The following is a 26639-nucleotide window of genomic DNA, read 5'->3' on the forward strand; positions in this document are numbered from 1 at the left end:
TTTTTTCTTTCCTTGAGATATATTTTCTCAGTATCAGTAAGTGCTATGTTATTAATATACTCCATTTTGTCGTTCTGTATTTTCAGTTATACCGTAGGCTTTAACCAGCCTCACAGTTATATAGTGATCTGTTGAATCTCTTGTAAGAAAGAAAATTTGGTAAGTCAGGCATTACCCTTGATCTTAAATGCTAGTTGTAGCGGGGATTCCTTGGCCGTGTTGTGCACGTCCCTTGGCTTTCTGACTCTGATATTTTATAGCGTCCAGTGTATTGATGATTACTAAAAAACAAAACAAAATACACAGAATTAGCTACTCAGAATCTAGGTGAAGAGCTAGGTGTCTGGGTTTTTCCTGTCATTGCAAGAAGACACCGGACCTGGACTGAGAAGACCTGGGTTTACTCGGGAGTCCAGCTCCTACCGTGTTCCTCTGTGTGCAGGGCACCTTTCTAAGCCACAGCCAGCTCCTCTTTGTGGGTCTCAGCCTTGTAGAGTTATTATTGGTAGCCACTGAAAAGTCTATGTAAAGTGCGGAATAAATGAGATATTACAGTGAAAAGTGAACAGCATTTGCATTCACAGCTCTTTGGTTGGCTCTGCTCCTCTTGGTTAAAATCTAGGACAGTTAGTAACAGTTAGGACTTTCCAGGAGGTTGACCTTATTCAAAGGGGGCAGTCTCAGATTTTTTTGGAGGGTGAAACAGAAAGTGTCAAGTGAGTTTCTACTAACTCCACAACTGTTGCCTCTCCCTTTTGCCCACGGTGCCATGGAATGGAGACCCCACCGAGGTTCCTAGCCAGAGGTGGACAGTATGGGATCCAAAACGTGGCTCAAGCCACTAGCATTTTTCGTTTGCGCTCTTCACCTGGCCTATCCTAGTCCTTGTTCTCTGTAGCGAGCACCTGCCCTCCGGAGTTGTGTGCCTTTTGAAAATAAAGGGCTTTTTGCTCTCTGTCCCCGTGCTGTTCTCCCAGGAGTGGTCCCTAGTGAATTTCTCTCTGGAGTCACCCCTACATTACTTTCACTGTAAACTGTAATGATTTTACCCTGGTCATATTTCTCCCAAGGTCTCCTATCTCGGTTACTTGTAAGGCTACTCCTCCCCTGTCTTGTTCTCTTTGATCTTTTATAATTGGCTTAAAACTCTCCATATTTAATCTGCAGTGACTTTGTTTCTCCTCCCTATTTTGATGTTTTCAGTCCCTGAGAATTTAATAATCTGTTGCTTATTATTTTCTTAGTTTTTCTTAGGGTGTCATATTTCCAGTTGTACCGTTTAATTGTCTTTTCCCCGTGTCTACATATTTGTTTGATTTTAGCTATTAATGCAAGTCTGCAGTCTGTCTGTATTTTGACTTGCAATAAATAAAGTCCTACACATTCTGAGGCGTTGGTTGGCTTCCTAGTTTCAGACTCAGCTGAACCTGAAGGCACCTCTGTATGGTAATGTCATGAAACAATGACTCTTCCTACCTTGGAATTAAACAGTTGAGCACCCAGTTAATATAGAATGAATGAATGAATGAATTTGTCGAGTTTTTGAGAGCTTTCCCTCACAAGTTGGCCTCCTAGGACAAAGGGCTGTGACTGCTCAACATGTATGAAAGAACAGCTCTGTCACCTGCTCCGTGGTTGACTTTTTGGTGAGTCCTTCCTGTGACATCATCCGCAGTTATCTTTTCAGTAAGCTCAGTTCTTCAGCTCTGAAATCCTTTTAGTCACAGCACTGTAGTCTCTGCTCAGAAGGTCAACTTTACTACCACTTCTGGGCTGGGTCTAGTCCGGAGATGGAAGAGAACCCCCAGCTGAGTCTCCAGGCTCTGCCTATGTTGTTGTTTCCTTTCTGGGTGTGCAGAGTGGGGACAGACAACTTCATCTTAAAACTTGTGCATTCGTGGGAGTATATGCTTTTTTGTTGGTGGTGTTCAGATAATTACTCTTGCTTTATTGTTGATTAAAAAAAAAATCTTTATTCTCTGACTTGTCAGTCCAGTGTTGTTTCTGTGATGGAAGAAATCTTGAGAAGCACGGGTGAGGCTGGTGGTTGATGCAGCCACAGATGATACCCAGTGCTGCCCACAGAGTTGGCCGGCTCCTTTGTCACAGATACAGGCCCCGTGTTTTAGAGTTTATGTAGTCCCCCCCTCTGTGCCACAGGCTGTACCCATGCAGAGATGTCCCTAGGTTCTGTGTTTACTTGGAGAATTGCCAAACAGTTCTTAATACTGGTGACCTTTCTGTGAAATGGAATTTCTGAGAGCATGTTAGATTTCCAGAGACCTGATGGACAAAATCTGCATGACACAGGCCACTGGATGAGGAAAATAAAGATGCACATGATGCAGCTGTGATTGTAGTTGTAAGAAGTTGGCCACTGATACAGCTTCCGTCATGCTGTTTCTTAGTCACCATAATAACATTTTGGTTGACAGGCCCAGATTGGCTCTTGGTAGTCATTTCTTTCAGTTAAGATACAACTTTCTTTGTGGTTAGGGTGTTGATTGATATGTAGATACAGATATATCTCTGTGTGTGTGTGTATGTGTATGTATGTATATGCATGTGTGTCTACATGTACATGTGTGTATCCCAAGTTGTCAGAGCCTTCAGGGCCTTGCAGCTGTTGCTTCTGCCACTATCAAAAGCCACAGGTTTCTTGGGACTTCCCTGGTGGTCCAGTGGGTAAGAGTCTGCACTCCCAGTGCAGGGGGCCTGGGTTCGATCCCTGGTCAGGGAACTAGATCCCGCAAGCATGCCACAACTAAGAAGAAGTCTGCATGCTGCAACTAAAAGATCCCATATGCTGCAACAAAGATCCTGTGTGCTGCAACTAAGACCCGGCGCAGCCAAAATAAATAAATAAATAATCAATCAATCAATCTTTTTTTAAAAAAGCCACAGGTTTCTGGCTCTAGCCCCTGCCAAAAAGAAAGGGCATTGTTGCAGTTGAAGTCTCACTTGGGAGACCTCATTGGCAGCACTTTTTTCACATGCCTGGGCCTTGACTGCTCGGAAGCTGGGAATTCGGGTTCTGGCCCTACACTGGGAGGCAGGAATCATCACAAGTGTGACATTTTTTGCTGTGCTTTCCTGTCCCTGTGGTTGGTGACATGTTTGGTGGGGCAGTTAGCTGTGAAGAGAAAACAAAGCTTGGAGGCGATCACCTCACCTGGTATGTAGTGACTTGTGTACACACTTTGAGAACAGCACAACACGGTTGTTTTGGCAGCAGCTGGCAACAAGGCCACAGTTGCAGAGCCAAACCAGGACCCAGGGTTGGAGCGAGCTGCTTCAAGGATGAGTCAGAAGAGCCACAAGTTAAGGGCTTTGGGACAGTATGGTGTGCCTTTGGACCAAATCACAGCTCACAGCCCCTGCCCTGCCTGACATCTCCCAATGGAAATGTCATCTCCCGTCCTGGTCTCTGTCGTTGGAGTCTGAGAACTGTCTTGACCTTGGTGTTTGATTCACCTCCACGCCAGCACATGAATAGTTAGTAGTCATTTATATTCTTCTCCAGGAAATCATCAGTAGGAACAGATGTCTTTTAACTTAAGCTGTTCATTGGCCACATTTAAGCAGCTTCCTTTACTCTTAATGACACAGCTTGGTGGTGAGGTGTGAGGTCTCAGACGGGGTTCTGCTGCCAATTGCACACACATCCTTAGATTTACCACCTGAACTCCTCCAGGTATCGAAACAAGGGATAACATTACTTCCTAGGCCTTCCCTGTTGTCAGATATGGTGAAAACTGCTAGGTTTAATTCTCTGTCGTTTCCCCTGCCTGACTTTGGTGAAAATGATTGAAAGGTTGGACAAGTGATTATTTTTAGAATCGACTTCTTCTCATTTCAGAGGAGCTTTACTCAAAAGGAAGGAAGGCAGAAGGGAAATCAAGATGGCACACATGAAGGGTATTACCCATCGAGGAGATTCTGGTGGGCGGTCTTGGGTGCAGTGGTAGTTAGTGACTACACAGAAATGGGGTGGTTTCATTCCCAGCTTTTTGTGTGTGGACATCATAACAGCTTAGAGGTACATCTCCCACCCTCACACCTGAGTGGTGCAGCAGAGAAGACACAGAAATGCCAGCGGATGGCTAAGCATTTCGGCAATCTGCGTGTATACCTAGCAATCCCCGGCCCCTCTCCTCTTTCCCTGCTAATGTTGAAAAGTGAGGTAAATGTAAGGGGACACTTTGGGCTATGTCACCAAATGTCAGTTCTAGAATTAGTATTTCCAATGCACCTGGAATCCCGAAATCTCATCTTAATAACTGATTTGAACACAGTTCCTCCTCCCACTCAAAAAACACTAAAAGTGGGAGCATATATATTGAATTTAAAAGTTTTAAATTTTTGTAAGTTTTACCCTTTCTCTCTCTTCTCTCTCCTATCTCCACCTTCTGCCAGTAGCAGTCTTTAAAAAGCATGATATAGTTAAACAGCCAAATCCAAGAAAAGGGAGGATAAAGGGCTCCAGATAATTCCCAGTTTGGGTTATCAGCCCTCACATAATGGAGAGTTGATTGTGCTTTATTTTCTTGTTATTTGAGGGGAGGGAAAACTCCATAGAGATGGGAAAGGTACATCTGGAGGAGATCTGAAATATTCCAGATTCGAGGTAAGTTTGCCTGTAAACCGTTCTAATCTTTGGAATATACCATGCAAAGTGCGAAAGGTCAGTAAAGCTTCCTTCACAAATTTGGTAAGAGGGAGCAGTTAGCTGTAACAGTGTGCAGGCCTGGAGGTCATAGACCAAGCTAGGAGAAATAATTATGCATGGTAATGGGCAATTACAGATAATGGCCTTTTGGGGGTGGCAGAAAATACGTAGCCCCGCAGTCTTGCCTGGAATGAACACTGAAGAGCACATTAACTTTATAGCGAGCTAAAAGTTCAGCCCTGGAACTGCAGCACTCCCCCCGCTCCCCCCAAATAAATAAAATCCCTGTCTCACTTAAGGGAAGCACTGTAGTAGCTACACTTATCAAAAGCAGAAGTGAATACACGAGGAGGCGGGGATTTGCAGTCGGAAAGGAAGGTCAGCTCTTCTCCACCTGCTGGTTTTGTCTCACAAGTAGGCATGGCTCCGGGCTCAAGGCAGGTACACAAGTGAAGGGGTTGTTTGCTTTCCTGGCGCCAGGTTTGTGTTTGACGTTTAAAATAGCCTGTCATGATTGCCTTGTGGGAGAAACAGATTGTTCCCGCATTTCCTGATTATGACTTTGGGGAGTGATATCACACTGACTGCATTCAAGGCTACTGCCTGACCTCAGAGAAGGCCAGGAGCGGAGGATTCTGCTCCTTTCCAAGTTCAGTTGTACTCAGGAAGCCCTGCCAGGTGCAGCCCAGGCCTCCTGCGGTCCCTCAGAGATGAGCATTGGGAGCAAGGATACCTTTTTTGGGCAGATAATTTGGTGGCTCTCTTGCTTGATGGCAGAGAATGCTCTCACTGTGTTGTGATTGTGATAACAACAACGGCTAACATTTATCGAACACTGGCCCTGTCAGAGCCTTTTTCGCCCTCCGTGGTATAAGGAGCAGTATTAACCCATGTTATATATAGACTCCGGGGCAACGGAGACTTAAGTATTAACGGATCCAAGGTCCCAGGGCTGTAGATTCCAGATCTGATCAAGAATTTGACCTGGGAGCCTGGGTCGGTGCTCTCAACCCAAGGCTCTGCTGCCTGGCCGCATTGTGTAGTGGTGAATGTCTGTTTTACTGAAAGAAATGTCCCTGGCTTAGGGGTAAAGCAAGAGGCGTCCAGTTGGGCCTTTCCTGCTGACTGCTGACTAAGCAGCTCAGTGTGCCAGCTCAGGATGAGACACTGACTCCAATTGCTCTGAAATCCGTCCTCCTGGAAAGATAAGAGCTGCGATTCGGAGGTTCTCAAATTTCTTACACTCTTAAAAAATTCTTGAGGACCTCAAAGAGCTTTGGTTTATGTGAATTACATCTATCAGTATTTATTGAATTAGAAACTAAAACTGAGAAATTAAGAATACATTTGTTAATTCCTTGAAAATAATAAATCTATTATTTGTTAACCTAAGTAACATATTTTAATGAAAAATAACTATATTTTCCAAAACAAAATAGTGAGGGAGGGTGGCATTGTTTCACATTTTTACAAATATCTTTTATATGTCTGGCTTATGAATAGAACACAGCTGAGTTCCCATATGTACTTCATTCAGTCTGTTTTTTTTTTTTTTTAAGTCTTTATTGAATCTGTTACAATATTGCTTCTGTTTTACATTTTGGTTTTTTTGTCATGAGGCATGCGGGATCTTTCTTAGCGCCCTGAACAGGGATCGAACCTGCACCCCCTGCATTGGAAGGCAGAGTCTTAACCCCTGGACCGCCAGGGAAGTCCCCAGTCTGTTGTTTTGATTGAAATACATGAAGACAGTTCAGCTTCACATAGATAAATAGTTGGAAAAGGAAGAGAAATGCTTGAATAGTCTTTTGAGATCACTGTGACTATTCTTTGATACTAGACCAAAACTTGACAAGTGATAATTTCTTAAAGATTAGTTGCAGTGTGGATCTGAAGCCATGCTAATGAGTTTTTTGTACTCAGTTAAATTAAAATCCATCTTGCACTTTAAATGGATCTGTCAACCATGCATTATTTTGTAATGTCATGCATTGGTCATTTGGAAAATATTTGTTCACTGAATTGTGCAGATCTTCCAAATGTTGACATTTCATTACAAAATATCAGAAAATCCCACTCATTAATATCACTGCTGATTTTGTCAGAATGCTCTTTAAGTTTGGAAAGCTGTCAAGCATATGATGGTGGATGTAAGTTTTCCAACATTATGGTTTTTACCCTAAAGCTCAACGTTTTGGCAATAAATACTTCCAGTTGTTTTCCTTGAAGTGATAGGCTCACTTTTTTCATTTTAAAGAAAATGTCTGCCAAATACCCAAGTCTCAGTAACTGTAGTTTGTCATCAGTCATTCTTTCAAGTAAATGGTGTTCCATTAAAAAAAAAAAAAAAGCAGTGAGCCTGGCTCTTCGTTCAAACATTTACACAAGCGCCTTCTCCAAGGAAAACATCAGCACAAAGCAGCAGAAGTGCTTTGTGAGTCCTTCCCACTTGGTAACCATGATAATAAGATGCAGTCAAAGGTAGATTTAATCAGTTTTTTTTCCTGCTTCATCAAGGGCATCTTAAGCAAAATTGACATAAAAATTTAAAACTATTTTACTTCATAGCAGTAGGGAATACTGTGACTCTCAGTACAGTTTGGTGGGACTGCCTTGATTCCTGCTAAGAAACCACGTTTTTCCCACCATTGCTTCTGCATCATCAGTGCAACTGTCAACACAGAGAGAAAGGCCAATAGCAGCTTTACGTTATTGTGGAAATACTTTTGACCTCATGGACCCTTGAAAAGGCGGTGTGGGCAGGGGGCCTCAACCATATTTTCGGAGCTGCTGCCATAGGGTATAAGAGTGGGAGTTCCTGGTGCTAAAACACCAAACTCTGGTGGCTTTAAAGCAGTTGTCACCCTTCTGGTGGAGTCACCCTGGCGGCTCTGAAGACTTCTGATGCCTGGGTCCCCAGCCAGAGGCTCTAATGTAAAGGGTCTGGAGGGTGACCTGGTCCTGAGGGATTTTACCCTCCACCCCACCCCGTGCAGCCCAGGGTGAGAGCTGCTGTTTTGGAGGCAGGTTCTGTTCCTGGGGGACCCGGTCCTTCTCAGCAGTTGGTTACGGTACTGTTCTTGATGACTTGAAACATTTTATAGGACAAATACCCAACTGAAAACTAGGGATATTAAATTGATCTGGGTATATAATCTTGGGTTGAACAAAAGCCATGTGAAATAATACCAGACATAATGTGGCTTTTTATCTCTTCACATTTACTTAAGGGTCTAGTCCTTCCCTTCAGATCACCATTGGGGACCTGCAGAAGCAAAGACAAGCATCGACAATCTTATTTTTATTTTATTTATTTATTTAATTATTTTATTATTATTTTTTTAACATCTTTATTGGAGTATAATAGCTTTACAATGGTGTGTTAGTTTCTGCTTTATAACAAAGTGCATCAGCTATACATATACATATATCCCCATATCTCCTCCCTCTTACATCTCCCTCCCACCCTCCCTATCCCACCCCTCTAGGTGGTCACAAAGCACCGAGCTGATCTCCCTGTGCTATGTGGCTGCTTCCCACTAGCTATCTGTTTTACGTTTGGTAGTATATATAAGTCCATGCCACTCTCTCACTTCGTCTCAGCTTACCCTTCCCCCTCCCCTTGTCCTCAAGTCCATTCTCTACGTCTGTGTCTTTATTCCTGTCCTGCCCCTAGGTTCTTCATGACCATTTTTTTTTTCTTTTTTTAGATTCCATATATATGTGTTAGCATATGGTATTTGTTTTTCTCTTTCTGACTTACTTCACTCTGTATGACAGACTCTGGGTCCGTCCACCTCATTACAAATAACTCAACTTTGTTTCTTTTTATGGCTGAGTAATATTCCATTATATATATGTGCCACATCTTCTTTATCCATTCATCTGTTGATGGACACTTAGGTTGCTTCCATGTCCTGGCTATTGTAAATAGAGCTGCAGTGAACATTGTGGTACATGACTCTTTTTGAATTATGGTTTTCTCAGGGTATATTGCCAGTAGTGGGATTGCTGGGTCGTATGGTAGTTCTATTTGTAGTTTTTTAAGGAACCTCCATACTGTTCTCCATAGTGGCAGTATCAATTTACATTCCCACCAACAGTGCAAGAGGGTTCCTTTTTCCCCACACCCTCTCCAGCATTTATTGTTTGTAGATTTAAAAAAAATTTTTTTAACATCTTTATTGGAGTATAATTTCTTTACAATGTGTTTGTAGATGTTTTGATGATGGCCATTCTGACCAGTGAGATGATATCTCATTGTAGTTTTGATTTGCATGTCTCTAATGATTAATGATGTTGAGCATTCTTTTATGTCTTTGTTGGCAATCTGTATATCTTCTTTGGAGAAATGTCTGTTTAGGTCTTCTGCCCATTTTTGGATTGGGTTGTTTGTTTTTTTTGATACTGAGCTGAATGAGCTGCTTGTAAATTTTGGAGATTAATTCTTTGTCAGTTGCTTCATTTGCAAACATTTTCTCCCCTTCTGAGGGTTGTCTTTTCGTCTTGTTCATGGTTTCCTTTGCTGTGCAAAAGCTTTTAAGTTTCATTAGGTCCCATTTGTTTATTTTTGTTTTTATTTCCATTTCTCTAGGAGGTGGGTCAAAAAGGATCTTGCTGTGATTTATGTCATAGAGTGTTCTGCCTATGTTTTCTTCTAAGAGTTTGATAGTGTCTGGCCTAACATTTGGGTCTTTAATCCATCTGGAGTTTATTTTTGTGTATGGTGTTAGGGAGTGTTTTAATTTCATTCTTTTACATGTAGCTGTCCAGTTTTCCCAGCACCACTTATTGAAGAGGCTGTCTTTTCTCCACTGTATAGTCTTGCCTCCTTTATCAAAAATAAGGGGACCATATGTGCGTGGGTTTATCTCTGGGCTCTCTGTCCTGTTCCATTGATCTGTATTTCTGTTTTTGTGCCAGTACCATACTGTCTTTGATTACTGTAGCTTTGTAGTATAGTCTGAGGTCAGGGAGCCTGATTCCTCCAGCTCCGTTTTTCTTTCTCAAGATTGCTTTGGCTATTCGGGGCCGTTTGTGTTTCCATACAAATTGTGAAATTTTTTGTTCTGGTTCTGTGAAAAATGCCACTGGTAGTTTGATAGGGATTGCATTGAATCTGTAAATTGCTTTGGGTAGTATAGTCATTTTCACAATGTTGATTCTTCCAATCCAAGAACATGGTATATCTCTCCATCTGTTTGTATCATCTTTAATTTCTTTCATCAGTGTCTTATAATTTTCTGCATACAGGTCTTTTGTCTCCTTAGGTAGGTTTATTCCTAGATATTTTATCCTTTTTGTTGCAATGGTAAATGGGAGTGTTTTCTTAATTTCACTTTCAGATTTTTCATCATTAGTGTATAGGAATACAAGGGATTTCTGTGCATTAATTTTGTATCCTGCTGCTTTACCAAATTCATTGATTAGCTCTAGTAGTTTTCTGATAGCATCTTTAGGATTCTCTATGTATAGTATCATGTCATCTGTGAAGAGTGACAGCTTTACTTCTTCTTTTCCGATTTGGATTCCTTTTATTTCTTTTTCTTCTCTGATTGTTGTGGCTAAAACTTCCAAAACGGTGTTGAATAATAGTGGTGAGAATGGGCAGCTTTGTCTTGTTCCTGATCTTAGTGAAAATGGTTTCAGTTTTTCACCATCGAGGATGATGTTGGTTGTGGGTTTGTCATATATGGCCTTTATTATGCTGAGGAAAGTTCCCTCTATGCCTGCTTTCTGTAAGGTTTTTATCATAAATGGGTGTTGAATTTTGTCTAAAGCTTTCTCTGCATCTATTGAGATGATCATGTGGTTTTTCTCCTTCGATTTGTTAATATGGTGTGTCACATTGATTTGCGTATATTGAAGAATCCTTGCATTCCTGGGATAAACCCCACTTGATCATGGTGTATAATCCTTTTAATGTGCTGTTGGATTCTGTTACAGGCTAGTATTTTGTTGAGGATTTTTGCATCTATGTTCATCAGTGATACTGGCCTGTAGTTTTCTTTCTTTGTGACATCTTTGTCTGGTTTTGGTATCTGGGTGATGGTTGCCTCGTAGAATGAGTTGGGGAGTGTTCCTCCCTCTGCTATATTTTGGAAGAGTTTGAGAAGGATAGGTGTTAGCTCTTCTCTAAATGTTTCATAGAATTTGCCTGTGAAGCCATCTGGTCCTGGGCTTTTGTTTGTTGGAAGATTTTTAATCACAGTTTCAATTTCAGTGCTTGTGATTGGTCTGTTCATATTTTCTATTTCTTCCTGGTTCAGTCTCAGAAGGTTGTGCATTTCTAAGGATTTGTCCATTTCTTCCAGGTTGTCCATTTTATTGGCATATAGTTGCTTGTAGTAATCTCTCATGATCCTTTGTAGTTCTGCAGTGTCAGTTGTTACTTCTCCTTTTTCATTTCTAATTCTATTGATTTGAGTCTTCTCCCTTTTTTTCTTGATGTGTCTGGCTAATGGTTTATCAATTTTGTTTATCTTCTCAAAGAACCAGCTTTTAGTTTTATTGATCTTTGCTATCATTTCCTTCATTTCTTTTTCACTTTTTTCTGATCTGATCTTTATGATTTCTTTCCTTCTGCTAACTTTGGGGTTTGTTTGTTCTTCTTTCTCTAATAGCTTTAGGTGTAAGGTTAGGTTGTTTATTTGAGATATTTCTTGTTTCTTGAGGTAGGATTGTATTGCTATAAACTTCCCTCTTAGAACTGCTTTTGCTGCATCCCATAAGTTTTGGGTCATCATGTTTTCATTGTGATTTGTTTCTAGGTACTTTTTGATTTCCTCTTTGATTTCTTCAGTGATCTCTTGGTTATTAAGTAGTGTACTGTTTAGCCTCCGTGTGTTTGTATTTTTTACAGATTTTTTTCCTGTAATTGATATCTAGTCTCATAGCGTTGTGGTTGGAAAAGATACTTGATACGATTTCAATTTTCTTAAATTTTCCAAGGCTTGATTTGTGACCCAAGATATGGTCTATCCTGGAGAATGTTCCATGAGCACTTGAGAAGAATGTGTATTCTGTTGTTTTTGGATGGAATGTCCTATAAATATCAATGAAGTCCATCTTGTTTAATGTATCATTTAAAGCTTGTGTTTCCTTATTTATTTTCATTTTGGATGATCTGTCCATTGGTGAAAGTGGGGTGTTAAAGTCCCCTACTGTGATTGTGTTACTGTCGATTTCCCCTTTTATGGCTGTTAGTATTTGCCTTATATATTGAGATGCTCCTATGTTGGGTGCATAAATATTTACAGTTGTTATATTTTCTTCTTTGATTGATCCCTTGATCATTATGTAGTGTCCTTCTTTGTCTCTTGTAATAGTCTTTGTTTTAAAGTCTATTTTGTCTGATATGAGAATTGCCACTCCAGCTTTGTTTGGATTTCCATTTGCCTGGAATATCTTTTTCCATCCCCTCACTTTCGGTTTGTATGTGTTCCTAGGTCTGAAGTGGGTCTCTTGTAGACAGCATATATACAGGTCTTGTTTTTGTATCCATTCACCCAGTTTATGTCTTTTGGTTGCAGTATTTAATCCATTTACATTTAAGGTAATTATTGATATGTATGTTCCTATTACCATTTTCTTAATTGTTTTGGGTTTGTTATTGTAGGTCTTTTCCTTCTCTTGTGTTTCCTGCCTAGAGAATTTCCTTTAGCATTTGTTGTAAAGCTGGTTTGGTGGTGCTGAATTCTCTCAGCTTTTGCTTGTCTGTAAAGGTTTTAATTTCTCCGTCAAATCTGAACGAGATCCTTGCTGGGTAGAGTAATCTTGGTTGTAGGTTTTTCTCCTTCATCACTTTAAATATGTCCTGCCACTCCCTTCTGGCTTGCAGAGTTTCTGCTGAAAGATCAGCTGTTAACCTTATGGGAATTCCCTTGTGTGTTATTTGTTGTTTTTCCCTTGCTGCTTTTAATATTTTTTCTTTGTATTTAATTTTTGATAGTTTGATTAGTATGTGTCTTGGTGTGTTTCTCCTTGGATTTATCCTGTGGTGGGACTCTCTGTGCTTCCTGGACTTGAATAACTGTTTGCTTTCACATATTAGGGAAGTTTTCAACTATAATCTCTTCAAATATTTTCTCAGTTCCTTTCTTTTTCTCTTCTTCTTTTGGGACCCCTATAATTCGAATGTTGGTGTGTTTAATATTGTCCCAGAGGTCTCTGAGAATGTTCTCAATTCTTTTCATTCTTTTTTCTTTATTCTGCTCTGTGGTAGCTATTTCCACTCTTTTATCTTCCAGGTCACTTATCTGTTCTTCTGCTTCAGTTATTGTGCTATTGATCCCTTCTAGAGAATTTTTAATTTCGTTTATTGTGTTGTTCATCAGTGTTTGTTTGCTCTTTAGTTCTTTTAGGTCCTTGTTAAACGTTTCTTGTATTTTCTCCATTCTGTTTCCAAGATTTTGAATCATCTTTACTATCATTATTCTGAATTCTTTTTCAGGTAGACTGCCTATTTCCTCTTCATTGTTAGGTCTGGTGGGTTTTTGCCTTCCTCCTTCATCTGCTGTGTGTTTCTCTGTCTTCTCATGTTGCTTAACTTAGTATGTTTGGGGTCTCCTTTTCGCAGGCTGCAGGTTCGTAGTTCCCATTGTTTTTGGTGTCTGTCCCCAGTGGCTAAGGTTGGTTCAGTGGGTTGTGTAGGCTTCCTGGTGGCGGGGACTAGTGCCTGTGTTCTGGTGGATGAGGCTGGATTTTGTCTTTCTGGTGGGCAGGTCCACCTCTGGTGGTGTGTTTTGGGGTGTCTATGGCCTTATTATGATTTTAGGCAGCCTTTCTGCTAATGGGTGGGGTTGTGTTCCTGTCTTGCTAGTTGTTTGGCATGGGGTTTCCAGCACTGTAGCTTGCTGGTGGCTGAGTGGAGCTGGGTCTTGGCATTGAGATGGGGATCTCTGGGAGATTATCGCTGTTTGATATTATGTGGAGCTGGGAGGTCTCTGGTGGACAAGTTTCCTGAACTTGGCTCTCCCACCTCAGAGGCACAGCCCTGACGCCTGGCTGCAGAACCAAGAGCCTGTCATCCACACGGCTCAGAATAAAAGGGCGAAAAAAAGGAAAGAAAGGAAGAAGATAAAATAAAATAAATTTATTAAAATAAAAAATAATTATTAAAAAAAATTTTTGTAAAGTAATAAAAAAAAAGAAAGAGGAGAGCAACCAAACCAGAAAACAAATCCACCAGTAATAATAAGTGCTAAGAACTGTACTAAAACATACAAACAAAAAAAAAAACGGACAGACAGAACCCTAGGACAAATGGTAAAAGCAAAGCTATACAGACAAAATCACACACAGAAGCATACACATACACAATCACAAAAAGTGAAAAAGGGAAAAATATATAATATTGTTGCTCCCAAAGTCCACCTCCTCAATTTGGGATGATTCGTTGTCTATTCAGGTATTCCACAGATGCAGGGTACAGCAAGTTGATTGTGGAGATTTAATCCGCTGCTCCTGAGGCTGCTGGGAGAGATTTCCCTTTCTCTTTGTTAGCTCAGCTCCTGGGGTTCAGCTTTGGATTTGGACCCTCCCCCGCCCCGCTGCATGTAGGTCGCCTGAGGGCGTCTGTTCTTCGTTCAGACAGGACGGGGTTAAAGGAGCAGCTGATTTTGGGGCTCTGGCTCACTCAGGCCGGGGGGGGGGAGGGAGGGGTACGGATGCGGGGCGAGCCTGCAGCGGCAGAGGCTGACATGACATTGCAATAGCCTGAGGCACGCCGTGTGTTCTCCCGGGGAAGTTGTCCCTGGATCACGGGAGCCTGGCAGTGGTGGACTGCACAGGCTCCCGGGAGGGGCGGTGTGGATAGTGACCTGTGCTCGCACACAGGCTTCTTGGTGGCGGCAGCAGCAGCCTTAGTGTCTCATGCCCGTCTCTGGGGTCCGCGCTGATAGCCGCGGCTCGCACCCGTCTGTGGAACTCATTTAGGCTGCGCTCTTAATCCTCTCTCCTCGCGCACCAGGAAACAATAGTCTCTTGCCTCTTAGGCAGGTCCAGACTTTTTCCGGATTCCCTCCCTGCTAGCTGTGGCGCACTAGCCCCTTCAGGCTGTGTTCACGCAGCCAACCCCAGTCCTCTCCCTGGGATCTGACCTCCGAAGCCTGAGCCTCAGCTCCCAGCCCCCGCCCGCCCCGGCGGGTGAGCAGACAAGCCTCTCGGGCTGGTGACTGCTGCTCAGCACCGCTCCTCTGTGCAGAAATCTCTCCGCTTCTCCCTCCACACCCCTGTTGCTGTGCTCTCCTCCGCGGCTCCGAAGCTTCCCCCCTCTGCCATCCGCAGTCTCCATCCGCGAAGGGGCTTCCTAGTGTGTGGAAACCTTTCCTCCTTCACAGCTCCCTCCCACTGGTGCAGGTCCCGTCCCTATTCTTTGTCTCTGTTTTCCTTTTTTCTTTTGCCCTATCCAGGTACGTGGGGAGTTTCTTGCTTTTGGGAGGTCTGAGGTCTTCTGCCAGTGTTTAGTAGGTGTTCTGTAGGAGTTGTTCCTCATGTAGATGTATTTCTGATGTATTTGTGGGGAGGAAGGTGATCTCCACGTCTTACTCTTCTGCCATCTTGAAGCCGTATCGTCTACAGTCTTATTTTTAAAAGAAAGTTATAAAAGCAGAATCTAAATCCCAAATCTAAAGGGGGCTGGCCTTGAGCAAACTTAAAAACTGACACCCCTCTGTTCAGCACCCTTCCTGCCAAGAAAAGACCCTGATAAAGGAAGCCCCTACCTTTTAAGTTGTTGGAATACAGTTCAGATCAGACTTCTTTTTTTATGTTTTATTGGAGTATAGTTGATTTACAATGTTGTGTTACTTTCTGCTGTACAGCACGGTGAACAGAGCAGACCTCTTCTGTGGAGACCTAAGTATATGGACACAGTCTATCAAAAATGCTCCTAATGTAAAATTTTCTCAGTGTGAGAAATACTAAGAAGATTGGAGAAGGGATTCCCCATAAGATCTCTTAGAATAGAACACTGGGTGGAGAGGAAACTCTTCGGGCATCTTCTCTCTTCTTCCCTCATCCACTCCCAGCAGGAGCTCTGCCGCTGGCCTGTGTGGCCCTGCGCACCCCTCCAGTGTGCCAGGCAGTGTGGACAGAGCCTCAGACTGACTCTGGCATCTTGCCAATGACAGGAAATTCTGAACTGGCCTACAGAGAGAAAACCTCTTTCTTGGCCACGAGATTGGCCTTCATGGCCATGAGACATTTTCTGGTAAAGTCAGAGATGTGGCATTTTCTCCATATCTGGTGAACCCTTTCCCTCCCGGGTGTCCGGGGAATCCTGTGGCACACAGTGGGGGAGGCCGGGAACCGGGAGCAGAAACTGTGACCAGGAACAATGGCAGGTGCCACGTGTGTGAGGTGGGAGCTGCCGGGATGCCGTCAGCTGCTCCCAGGGACCGCACAGTGAAGCCTGCGCTTTATGTGGCAGTCTTCAGATCCAGTTAAGATCTTTCCTTGGAGGAGAGTCTAAACTCCGTAACTACTGTGCCAGCAGCACCCTCATTCTCATCCCGTTGGGACCCTGAGCTCCTTCTGCCCTGCTCTGCAGGCTGCTCTGTCTTCCCAGAAACTTTTTTGGTGCCGTGTCTCCTTTCGTTGCTTGGAATTCCTTTCTCTCTCCTTCGCTCTCTCCTCCTTTGTTTAAAAGTTTTCTACCAGGAAAACCTTCTCTGATCCCTTAAATTCTCCCTTGCTCTTCATCAACACGAAGAGGAAGCTCCCTGAGGGCAGGGTTAGGCCTTTGCTTATATTCTGGGCATTCCCTGCCCAGCACTTTGGGAGCTGCTGCACACAATAGATGTGCTTGTTATTGAGCTTCTCAGTGGCCGCGGGGCAGGATGTTTCAGATCTCCGCAGCTCCCTTGGGAGGCCTGAATTGCTTTATTTTCTCCGTCGTCCTCCATATCTCTTGCTTGTTTTCTTTGATCTGGTCATGCTCATCTCTCTCTCTTTCTCTCTGTCTCTCTCCCTCCCTCCCCACCCCCCTTTCGGTCTCCCCCAGATCCTTTTGCATCCCACACTGACTTTCACACACCTTTGGAAAAACCTCTCTGGGTTTTAAAGGCCAACTTCCGGTTCACTTTGTTATGCAAAGCCTTCACCCTACAAAGAAGAGTGACCTTGATGCATTCCTCCAGGACCAAATTACATTAAAAAAAAAAATTCCTTGGGAAAGAGGAGAAATGGGCTGTAACATATTCCCTGCCTTGTGGTCAAGAGTGGAGAGTGATGTTAATGAGCCAGCATCAGCAGAGCTTGTACTTTGAAGGCTGGACTTAATTTCGCCCTCCTGGCCACACAGTTTTTGTGTTTTCCCATAGCCTTAGTCAGTCTCTCCTTCTGTGTGTGTGTGTTTCAGAATTCTCCCCTTACTACTGGGCCTTGCAGCGTCAAGCAGTACGTCTTTGTCCCCCAAAGTGCGGCAGGTTGCCTCGCACACACGTCTTTGTCCCCCAAAGTGCGGCAGGTTGCCTCGCACACATAGGTGCTCAGTGAGCTTGGCGCTCTGAACATGAGTTGTTTCTCTGGAATCGGGGGAAGGTGGCAGCTGTGATGATGCCCACTCGTCCACCATCACGGTCGACACTTAGTGGTGTGAACAGTAGGCACGCGGTCGCCTCAGTCATCAGGCCTCTCCCGCGCTAGCTCTGTTTTAGCTCGGAAAACCCACCCAATCCCTTGGTCAGGATGGCGAGCTTTTCTTCTTGGAGTTGGACAAGTGCTCCGAGGGGCCAGGCATCAGCTCACAGACCGACTTTTCTCCCCATGTATCAACGTCTCCCTTTGGGTTCTTTCCCTTGTAGGGGAAGAGGCCTGAGGCTGATTTCCTCAGTTTTCCCTAAATCTCGGAAATGTCAGGAGCTGATTAGTCTGGACATAGGGTTGCCCTGCGGTAAAGACTGCTTAAAAACAGGGAGCTGAGGAAGCCGCCTTGTTCCAACTTGCTCCAGCGAGCGGCACCCCACTGTCTCCTCCAGATTCCGTGACATGTCATCAAACAACATTGTCTTTTCTTAAGACCTTAATTTTCCTTAAAAAAAAAAAAGAATGGAGACAATGACTTGTACTGCTGCTGTACCTTCCTGCCACTCAGCACAACATGTTAGTAGCTGGCGGGTGATTTTGAGACCTTGGACTTAGCAGTGCACAATTCTGCCTGGTTAACACTTAAAACTAGAAGCTAAGTAGGACAGGCACCACGCAAGGGGTGGGGTTATGAAGAAAAATAAAACCCGGTACACGTAAATCTACCACTTACATGAGATGGCTGTGAATCATAAATTTTGGTTTCCTATGTGATCTTTCATATAGAAAACTGTGGGGTTTGGTTTTGTCGTTGAAAAGGGAGTATGGCTTCAGGTTTGCACGTAAAGGACACAAAGTGCAACAACTCTGGGAATCTTGACACCAGACAAGAGTGGGAGAAAAAACCTTCACATACCTTAAAATGAATTACTGGTTAACTACTATTAATATGCCATGGGCCCGGAGACCAGCATATAACACTGCAGGATCAATAAGGGTATTTATCATGTGTGAGTATTGATCTCTCAGGAAGGAGTGCATCATATTTCACACTGCATATGTTAGTGCAAAAAAAAAAAAGTAGCAGAGAGATTGGGAAGCCTTATCAAAGAATGGGACGTGTTGAAGGTAAATAAATGTACAGAGCCACAAATCGGACCATTGCAATAAGAAGACATCGATTCTCTAGGCAACATCTCTGCAAACGTCTCTGTTGGATGATTGCTGCTGGTCATTTTTCCAGATAACATACTTCTCTGGGCACTGCATCCTTTCTTAGCTGTTGAATCCAGACCTCCTGATCTTTCTTCCTTACAGCACACATTAGGACTATTCCAGTCATAAGTAACAACGCTTAAAACAGCTGGCTTCGTGCTTTCATTTGCATCTTGGCAGAGGACTTAGGGGTTGATAATTCCTATAAGGGACCACTGGTTAAGGAGCAATCCCATTTTCTTGGAACAGTGCCACTGTACTTTCTCTTATTATGAATATCATTGTTAAGTCACCTTGACCGGTTTTTATTCTAGAAAAATAGTGAGATCCAGCTTAAGAATTTTCAGCAGACTCATTAAGGTGTTTGCTTTTCAGTATACTGCTCTGGTCTTTGTAGTTAGTCATACTGGCCTTGTGGTTTAAAGTACACACACACACATCCTATTTCAGATTTTGTATGCTTTGTATATTTTGTGGCTTGTGAGTTGGAAATCTTTCAGGTTTATAGTCAGTTAATAGTGACACTTGGCGTGACTTACCAGCTCAGTGGTGAAGAGACTGTCTCCAGTTACTCTTTGGGGAATTCTGCTGTAGCAGAGGTTGGAGAGATGGCACAACCTGCTTGTATTCTTACTCTGGGTGAGAGCTACGTGTTCCTTCTCAAACTGGAGTGAGTAAAGTATGATCACTCAGCAGTGGAGCAAGGACCTGAAAGGGGAGCTGGGCGGCATCCCTGGTCCCTGGATGACAGGTGTTAGTAGTGTAACGTGGCTCTTTGAAGGGCATTCCCGGAAAACCAGACATACCAGTAATTTTCATGTAGTTCCTTTTTTCCCTTTACTGCAGGCTCCCTGTGCGAGCTTATAGTTACCTCTTATGGCCTGGAGAATTTAAAGAGCCTCTCCATTCTAGTCTATAGACCACGCACATATCTAGAAGAGACTGTTCTAGCCTAGTCTATTCTTCTACCTCCTTATTCTAGGTCCTTCTTTTGTGCTTGCATCAGACTGATTTTCCTAAAACATTTTTATGTTACTCCCTTGCTCTGAAAACTCATCAACTCCCTGGAGCTTGAGGGGCAACCAGAAGCCCTTGGCTGGGATTCACATGCAAGGCCTTCCACAGTTTGTCCCAAAAGTAAGTTTCCAGTCTCAGCGTCCGCTGTCCCCTGACGTGACCTCTACACTCCAGCCAGGCTCATCTGGTCAGTGTCCCTGGAACGTGTCTTGTCCTTTTCCTCCTGCATTATCCTGTTTTTTTGTTGTTTTTTTTTTTAATTTATTTATTTAGTTTTTATTTATTTATGGCTGTGTTGGGTTTTCGTGTCTGTGCGAGGGCTTTCTCCAGTTGCGGCAAGCGGGGGCCACTCTTCATCGCGGTGCATGGGCCTCTCACTATCGCGGCCTCTCCTGTTGCGGAGCACAGGCTCCAGACGCGCAGGCTCAGCAATTGTGGCTCACAGGCCCAGTTGCTCCGCGGCATGTGGGATCCTCCCAGACCAGGGCTCGAACCCGTGTCCCCTGCATTGGCAGGCAGATTCCCAACCACTGCGCCGCCAGGGAAGCCCCTGCATTATCCTGTTGATACTATTCTCCTCTCTTGATTGCCTCGCCACCCTCACCATCTCTGAATCACCTCCATCCTGACTCATGTCTCCACTGCCTTTGCTGATGGTGACATCTGCCTATACTGTCATCGTGGCCATTGGATCATTACTTGTAGGATCCTCGGTCTATACCTAATTTTCCGGAATAGATGGGACCCTCTTAAGAAGAAATGAAACATTTTGAATATTTCTTTGTGCTTTTTACAATGTCTGGAGCAAAGCTTTGGACAGTTGTTATATGATAACTAATGAATTAATCAAACATAAGTACCAAAATACACCTTAAGGGGATTTCCCTGGCGGTCCAGGCCTTCCAATGCAGGGGGTGCGGGTTCCATCCCTGGTTGGGGAGCTAAGATCCCACATGCCTCGAGGCCAAAAAAAAACAAAACATATTTAAAACAGGAGCAATACTATAACAAATTCAATAAAGACTTAAAAAAAAATGGTCCACATAAACAAAAAATTTTTTTAAAAATCGGCCACACTAAACAAAAAAAACAAAAGAAACACCTTAAGATCAAGAGTAAATGTATAACCTGCTCCTCTTGATAGTCCAGAAGCCTTATGAGGAATAGTATAGTTTGTCACTATACTAGCACTTGAAAGGGTGAGTTAAGCTTTTGTGGTTAGAATAAATGAAGGAAGTCTGGGTGTGAGCCATGAAAATCAGAACCATCTGGCAGCAGTATACACACAGTACCCACAGCTTGTGATCCAAGCTCTGCAGTGATTTCTGTAGAAGCCCAACTTCTTTATTCAGTGGAATTCATTTGTATGCTCTTACTTGGTAGCCAGTCAGGGCTGTCACAGTAATGCAGTCAGGAGTCACATATTTTTAGGGATAATTTATAGAGCAGTTGCTTTGAATCTTTAAACTGGTGGTTCTCCATCTTTTGAGCGCATCAGAACCTACTGAAGGCTTTGTTATAACTCAGGTTGCTGGGCCAGCCCTCAGAGTTTCTGATTCAGTGGGTCTGGGGTGGGTCCGAGAATGTCCATTTCTACAAATTCCCAGGTGATGCCAATGCCACTGATTCAAGGACCACACTCTGAGCACCGCTGGATTAGACACATAATTTGATGGATGTTTATTTCAGCCTTGGGAAATTTCCACTTACTGGTAGCATGCACATAAAGGCTGGGAGGCATAAAGATGTTTTGAACATTGACCAGGAATTTTAATTTGGAACTTTAAAATATGGTTTGGTGGTTTATAAAATAAGAATTTTGTAGTTCCACATGTCCCTGGAATGGATGCCCTCTCCTAGTGCTTTTTAAAATGTCACTTTTTGAGAGTGCTTAAACATTTTAAGAGTCTAAAATATTTAGGCATTTACTCTCATAAAGCTCAAATGATTTTTATTGTTTATTTAAATGCTAGTATGAATCGAAACTTTTCCAACATGTATCTTAATTTATTCTGAAAGATCATTATAATTTGAAAGAGGGAATAAAATATGGGTAAGTAGAAAAGTGATCGCATTTTAATTACAGTCATCTGTAGCAAAACAAATCCTTGCTTTGACCTGATGTAGCATTTTATTTGAGGTTTACTTTGAAATTTATTGAAGCCATGCTCTTGGTACCTTGAGGATTATTACTTACTGACAACATTTTGTTTCTGGGTAAACTGAGGCCTGATTAAAGGTTCCAACTAAAGTTATGATGTAGAAATTCATGAACCTGTGCCCTGATCTGAGAATGCTCGTGTCTTTGGGTTTCTGTTTCATTCTTTACCTCCTACTGTATTTTGTTTTCTTTATCAAGAAGCTTGCTTTTGAAGGGGAGGTCCTAGGGGTATCCAGTGTTTTTCAACTGCAGGGATGGGGATGAACGTCTAAAATGCCTTCCTAAAGGCCTATGAGATTGTATATGGGTGTCCCACTAATGCTTATGACTGGGTGGTAAGAGTATGCCATTCATTCCTTTTCTGATTTAAATAACTATATAATTTATCATTTTTTGTGAAACTTGTATTGCTTTGTAATCAGGTTAACATAAAGACATGACATTGAAAACAAAAGAGTTAGATACAGAAAACCATCTATTTTGCCACTACATTGGTGTTTAAAATAAGAGATAGACCAGTGGGAAAGTTCAGGAGGAAAGAATTGCAGGTGCCTTCTCCAGACACAGGTAGAGTGATGGAATTGGAACTTTTCATCTCGTTAGTTGGGAAGAGGAGGAGAGAAGTAAGGAAAGAGATGTATAATAAGATAGTGGCCCTGACAATGCATCGCCAGGAGCCTGAGGTGGACGGACTTGCTATCCTGTCAGAGAAAAGAGACTTCAGTGCTGACTATAAAATGAGGCTGTAGAAACACTTTTTGTTGTAGATCTCCCCCAAACCTTCCAGAGCATGCACGTTTAGTCATGCCTTCCCCACGTTCAGTCAGAGGACACTTTCTGAGCACCTGCTCTGGGCCACGTGTTGCTGGTCCTGGGAATTTCTCTCCACAGGCTTCTCCCTGCCTAGGTGTGTTCAGCCCTTCTCTGTGTTTTAAAAATGAAATAACAATATCTTATTACTCCTTGGAGCTTCTAGTTTTTCCTCGTATTTATTTTGATGACAGGCTACTTGAAAAAACACTGTTCATTGATCCCTTCTGCAAATATTTACCCCCAGGTGTCCAGCAGTGTGCTCAGCACGGGGGATGCAGGGCGGCGCTGCTCGCTGGGTCGTCCCTTCCGGCCAGATAGAAGGCTGTTCACCATCAGAGAGAAGGCTCTTCGCAGTATTCATCTGTTTCCTCATCGCTCACTTGCTCCTTTATCTCTCGAAGGCTTCTGCTTCTCCAACACTGTACTAAAACCACAGGGCCCTAAAGACCCAGCCCTCTGTGGGTCTTTTCCAGAACTCATTTTGCTTGATCTCTTAGCAGGGTCGACCCTGCAGCCTGCCCCTCTGCCATCCCTATCGAACTTGTCCTCTGTGACCTTGCGTTCTCTCCTCCATTCTCCAGGGCTCTGGCCTTGGCGCTCTTTTCTCCTTTCAGAACGTGCTCTTCCGTAACAGCTCCCTCCTCTCCCTGATGTGGCCAGCATCTCCCGCGGTGACTCCTGATCTCATCTTCCAACCTCAGCCTCTCCCATGAGTGCAGGTGTCCAGTTTCTCGGCCTGGCTCCTCTCCCCCATGTCCGTGCCCCTCTGGCCCCTTGCGTGTTGAAGCAGACTTAACCACCTGCATCTCTGCTGCCACCCCGGGCCTCCTGCTCTTCCTCTTTGGCTTTTCCTGCGTCTCGCGTCCTGATGCCCCTCAGTCCTGCAGTTCTCTTGAGCTCGTCTCCCCCGTGTCTCTGGTATTTGCAGTCTGCTGGGTCTCTCCCTGATGGCTTCAGCGGCTCCCTGGTGGCTCTCCCTGCCTCTGGGCTCTCTTCCCTTTGCTTGTCTTAAGAATTGCCATCAGTTGAATCACTCCAAAGCACAGCTCTGATCCTCTGTATTCCTTGCTCAGATATCCTCAGTGGTTCCCACCACAGCCTGGAAAGAGTTCAGAGAGCTGGCCTGAGGCTTCCCCTCGCCTGGCTGCAGCCCGCCTGTCTGACTGGCCCTCTTTTGCCCTTTTCGCAGTTCTTAACCCGGCAGCCCTGTCCATCACTCCCAAGGTCCCCTCCCACTTTCCTGCTTCCATCCCTTTGTCTTTGCTGCCCTGTTCTCGGTACTCTCTTTTTCTCAATTTCACCTATTTCCTACTCCTCTTTTAAAGTACAATGCAGGTGCAGTGTTTTTCTATGATGGTCTCTGTAATTCCTTTCTAGGTTGCATGTCATCTTTCCAGCCTTTGAGTTTCCATAAAAGTTGATGGGTATTCCTGTGTGAGAGTCCTTGTTATAATTTGTAATCCCATCATCCATCCTATACTGTAGACTCCCGGTGGGCAGGGGCAACCTGATACCTTGCAGCCATTTTAGGCACTTGGCCAACTCTTAGAACATTGTTTAATAAATGTCTGTTGGAGACATGACTTAGGAGTCCATTCATTTGTTTATTGGAATTGACAGCTTAACACCTAGACCCTGGGTCGGCAAGCTTCAGCCTGCGGATCACTTTGGCCCACTGCCTGTGTTTGTGAATAGAGTTTTATTGCAACACAACCACACAGCAGCCTGTATATTCTGCAGAGGAATGGCCACAAAGCCTAAAATAGTTACTAACTGACCTTTTACAGAAGTTTGTCTCCCAGGGTCTATACCATTGTCCAGACTTCAGGATTCAGTATCAGCGGTTAGAAGGAAGTGACGGAAACAATGTTCTCTTAAACTCTTAGCCTCTTGCTTTGGCTCTCGGATGTATCTGTGTGGACATACACATAGAAAGGGCACTAGGATTTTTTATTAGTTTATTTAAAGTGAAATACAGTTAATCTTGTTGTTAAGACTGTTGCAGACAGCCAAGTTAACTAGATTTGATCTCTAGTTTCTTGACATTAGGATAGGAATGCCTAGGTAGAAGTTAGACGTGGTCAGGCTGTATGTGATTAAAATGACCCCTGCCTAAAATGTTTTTGGTATGCTCAGTAAAAATAATCACCAAGGGTCTGCCAGCTGTGCCGCCAGAGTCATGCCAGCCTTAGGAGCCCTGCTGTGTTCCGACCGCAGGAGGAGCAGCATGCCCAGGGGCCTTGGTCTGCAGCTCTGCGGATCTTGAGGAGGAAGACCATACGTCGGCAAGGTTTAGAGGTGAAGTTCTGTAGGCCCCCATATTAATACCATGTTGTCTTTTTCTTTCTTTCTGTTTTATCTTAATAGAGGGCCGGGTGGTCATCCAGGATATTCCTGCTGTCACCAGCAGAGGGCACGTGGAGAACACACCTGACCTCGTTTCCGACTCCACCTACTACAGCAGCTTTTACCAGCCATCTCTGTTCCCTTACTACAACAATCTGTACAACTACCCGCAGTACTCCATGGCCTTAGCCGCTGACTCCCCCTCCGGGGACATGGGAAGCCCTCTCGGGGGCTCCCCTGTGAAGAACAGCCTTCGGAGCCTCCCAGCCCCTTATGTGCCTGGTCAGACAGGAAACCAGTGGCAGGTAAGATGTTGCCAGAGAGTGAACTGGGTATGTGAAAACCACACACGTAAACACACACTCACAGACGCGCACGCCCAACTCAGCACACATGTGTGCCATTATGCAAAACGTGTAGAAAGTTTTCACTCTACCCATAACATCATTTAACCCCAGAGGTTGACTGCAAGGAATTGTAAAGAAATATGGATATATTGGTTTCTGTTTTCAAATTTTACCTTTCTCATCCTTCGATGTCATTTTGCATAAATACCCAGTTGGCCAGAATCAGCTTCACAAGTGGCTTATGTAAGAGGCCCCATCTCCTCTAGCCTTATCCCCACTCTTTAGAACAGCTTAGAAAATGCTGGATGTGGCCTTCTGGGTGGCAGTAATCCCAGTGATGAATTTTGACCCTGGAAGGGAGATGTGTTCTGATCTGTATGTTTGCATGGAAGGAAGGTGAGAGAAGAACTAAGGTCACTGCTGTGCTGGGCCAACTTGAGAGCATTTTCACCTGGGAATGGAGGTCAGTCTTTCATATGCTAAGTATGTGCTTCTGAAAGAGTGTGCCATCAAGAGCTTTTAATATTTGGGGTAAAACAAAGCATTTTGCATTATCAGGGAATGTTTATTCCGCACTGTTCTGCTTCCTCAGTTTTCACCATTTCTATCATCATGCCAGTGTATCAGCAGCAGATTCAAGGCCTGGAAAACATTCACAGGCTGGATTACCATGCTGTGGGAATGTGAATGCATGAACACTTAGACTCTGCTCCTCCAAGCCCCCCTCCAACTGTGAGATACCAATTCTGCGAGAACTGTTCTCATTTTGGATGCATTTACTGTGCTTGGGCTTTCCCAGCTAGGCTTTGATTCCAGCACAGTGCAGTGTATGTATGTGGGAGTTTAGGGTAATTGACCTCCTTATACTCACTTTTTTAAAAATGTGCATTGACGTTTTCCTCAGAGCAATTCTATTCCATTTTGCATTTGTAGATGTGGGGAAGTTGTTGATATTCACATCACCCCATTTTCTGGACTCTCACACTAGCCTTAGGAATCTGACTTCCTCGGCATGTTCACGTGTCAGCTTTAATTCCCTGGGCTGATCATCTTCATAAGTTTTCTATACATTTTATTTTTAGAATCAGACTTTTTAAAAAAAGGCGTTGGAACTGAGAGGTGATGTGAGTGTAAAGGAAATGCGGTGATGTATGGATCTTACGGCTGGACCCCTACAGGCCTTTCAGAGTGCCGGTTGGATTTTATGATTTGGGGCAGGTTTTAGGTTGATTTCTGTTAGAGACTCTCCTCTAAGAAAGGAGAAAGAAGTATCTTATAGTTCGTAAAAAACCAGCTCATTCTACAGATTCCCATGAGCCGGGGGCTGCTGCTGGAGCATCCTGGTTTTCTGGCTACTTCCCGGCTTTCAGGAGAAATTAGGGAAGGTCTCTGAACCTGTTGGCTTATGAGGAAAAGGATGAGAAAGGAAATTCTCAAGTGTTTTCTGAAAGAAAGAGAGCCCCCGATCAGCAGCATCAGAAATCTTCTAAGTTCATTTACCCTCCCACCCTGTCAGGGTCTTTCCCGTGGCGTAAGATGGCTG

At 43.6% G+C, this 26639-nt stretch overlaps 1 protein-coding gene across 2 annotated transcripts in view; it reads left to right on the top strand.

Moving 5' to 3' along the window:
- The window catches only part of DMRT1 (doublesex and mab-3 related transcription factor 1), a 103010-nt gene that overhangs the window by 18142 nt on the left and 58229 nt on the right, over window positions 1–26639 (top strand). Inside the window, exon 3 of one of the 2 annotated variants that reach the window (XM_068552972.1) lies at window positions 24771–25054. In XM_068552972.1, the coding sequence (XP_068409073.1) occupies window positions 24771–25054 (284 nt within the window). The remainder of the gene's footprint in view (window positions 1–24770; window positions 25055–26639) is intronic. The other variant, XM_068552973.1, reaches the window with a different exon arrangement.

The sequence above is a fragment of the Eschrichtius robustus genome, chromosome 10, assembly GCF_028021215.1.
Source record: "Eschrichtius robustus isolate mEscRob2 chromosome 10, mEscRob2.pri, whole genome shotgun sequence".
Taxonomy (NCBI): Eukaryota; Metazoa; Chordata; class Mammalia; order Artiodactyla; family Eschrichtiidae; genus Eschrichtius; species Eschrichtius robustus.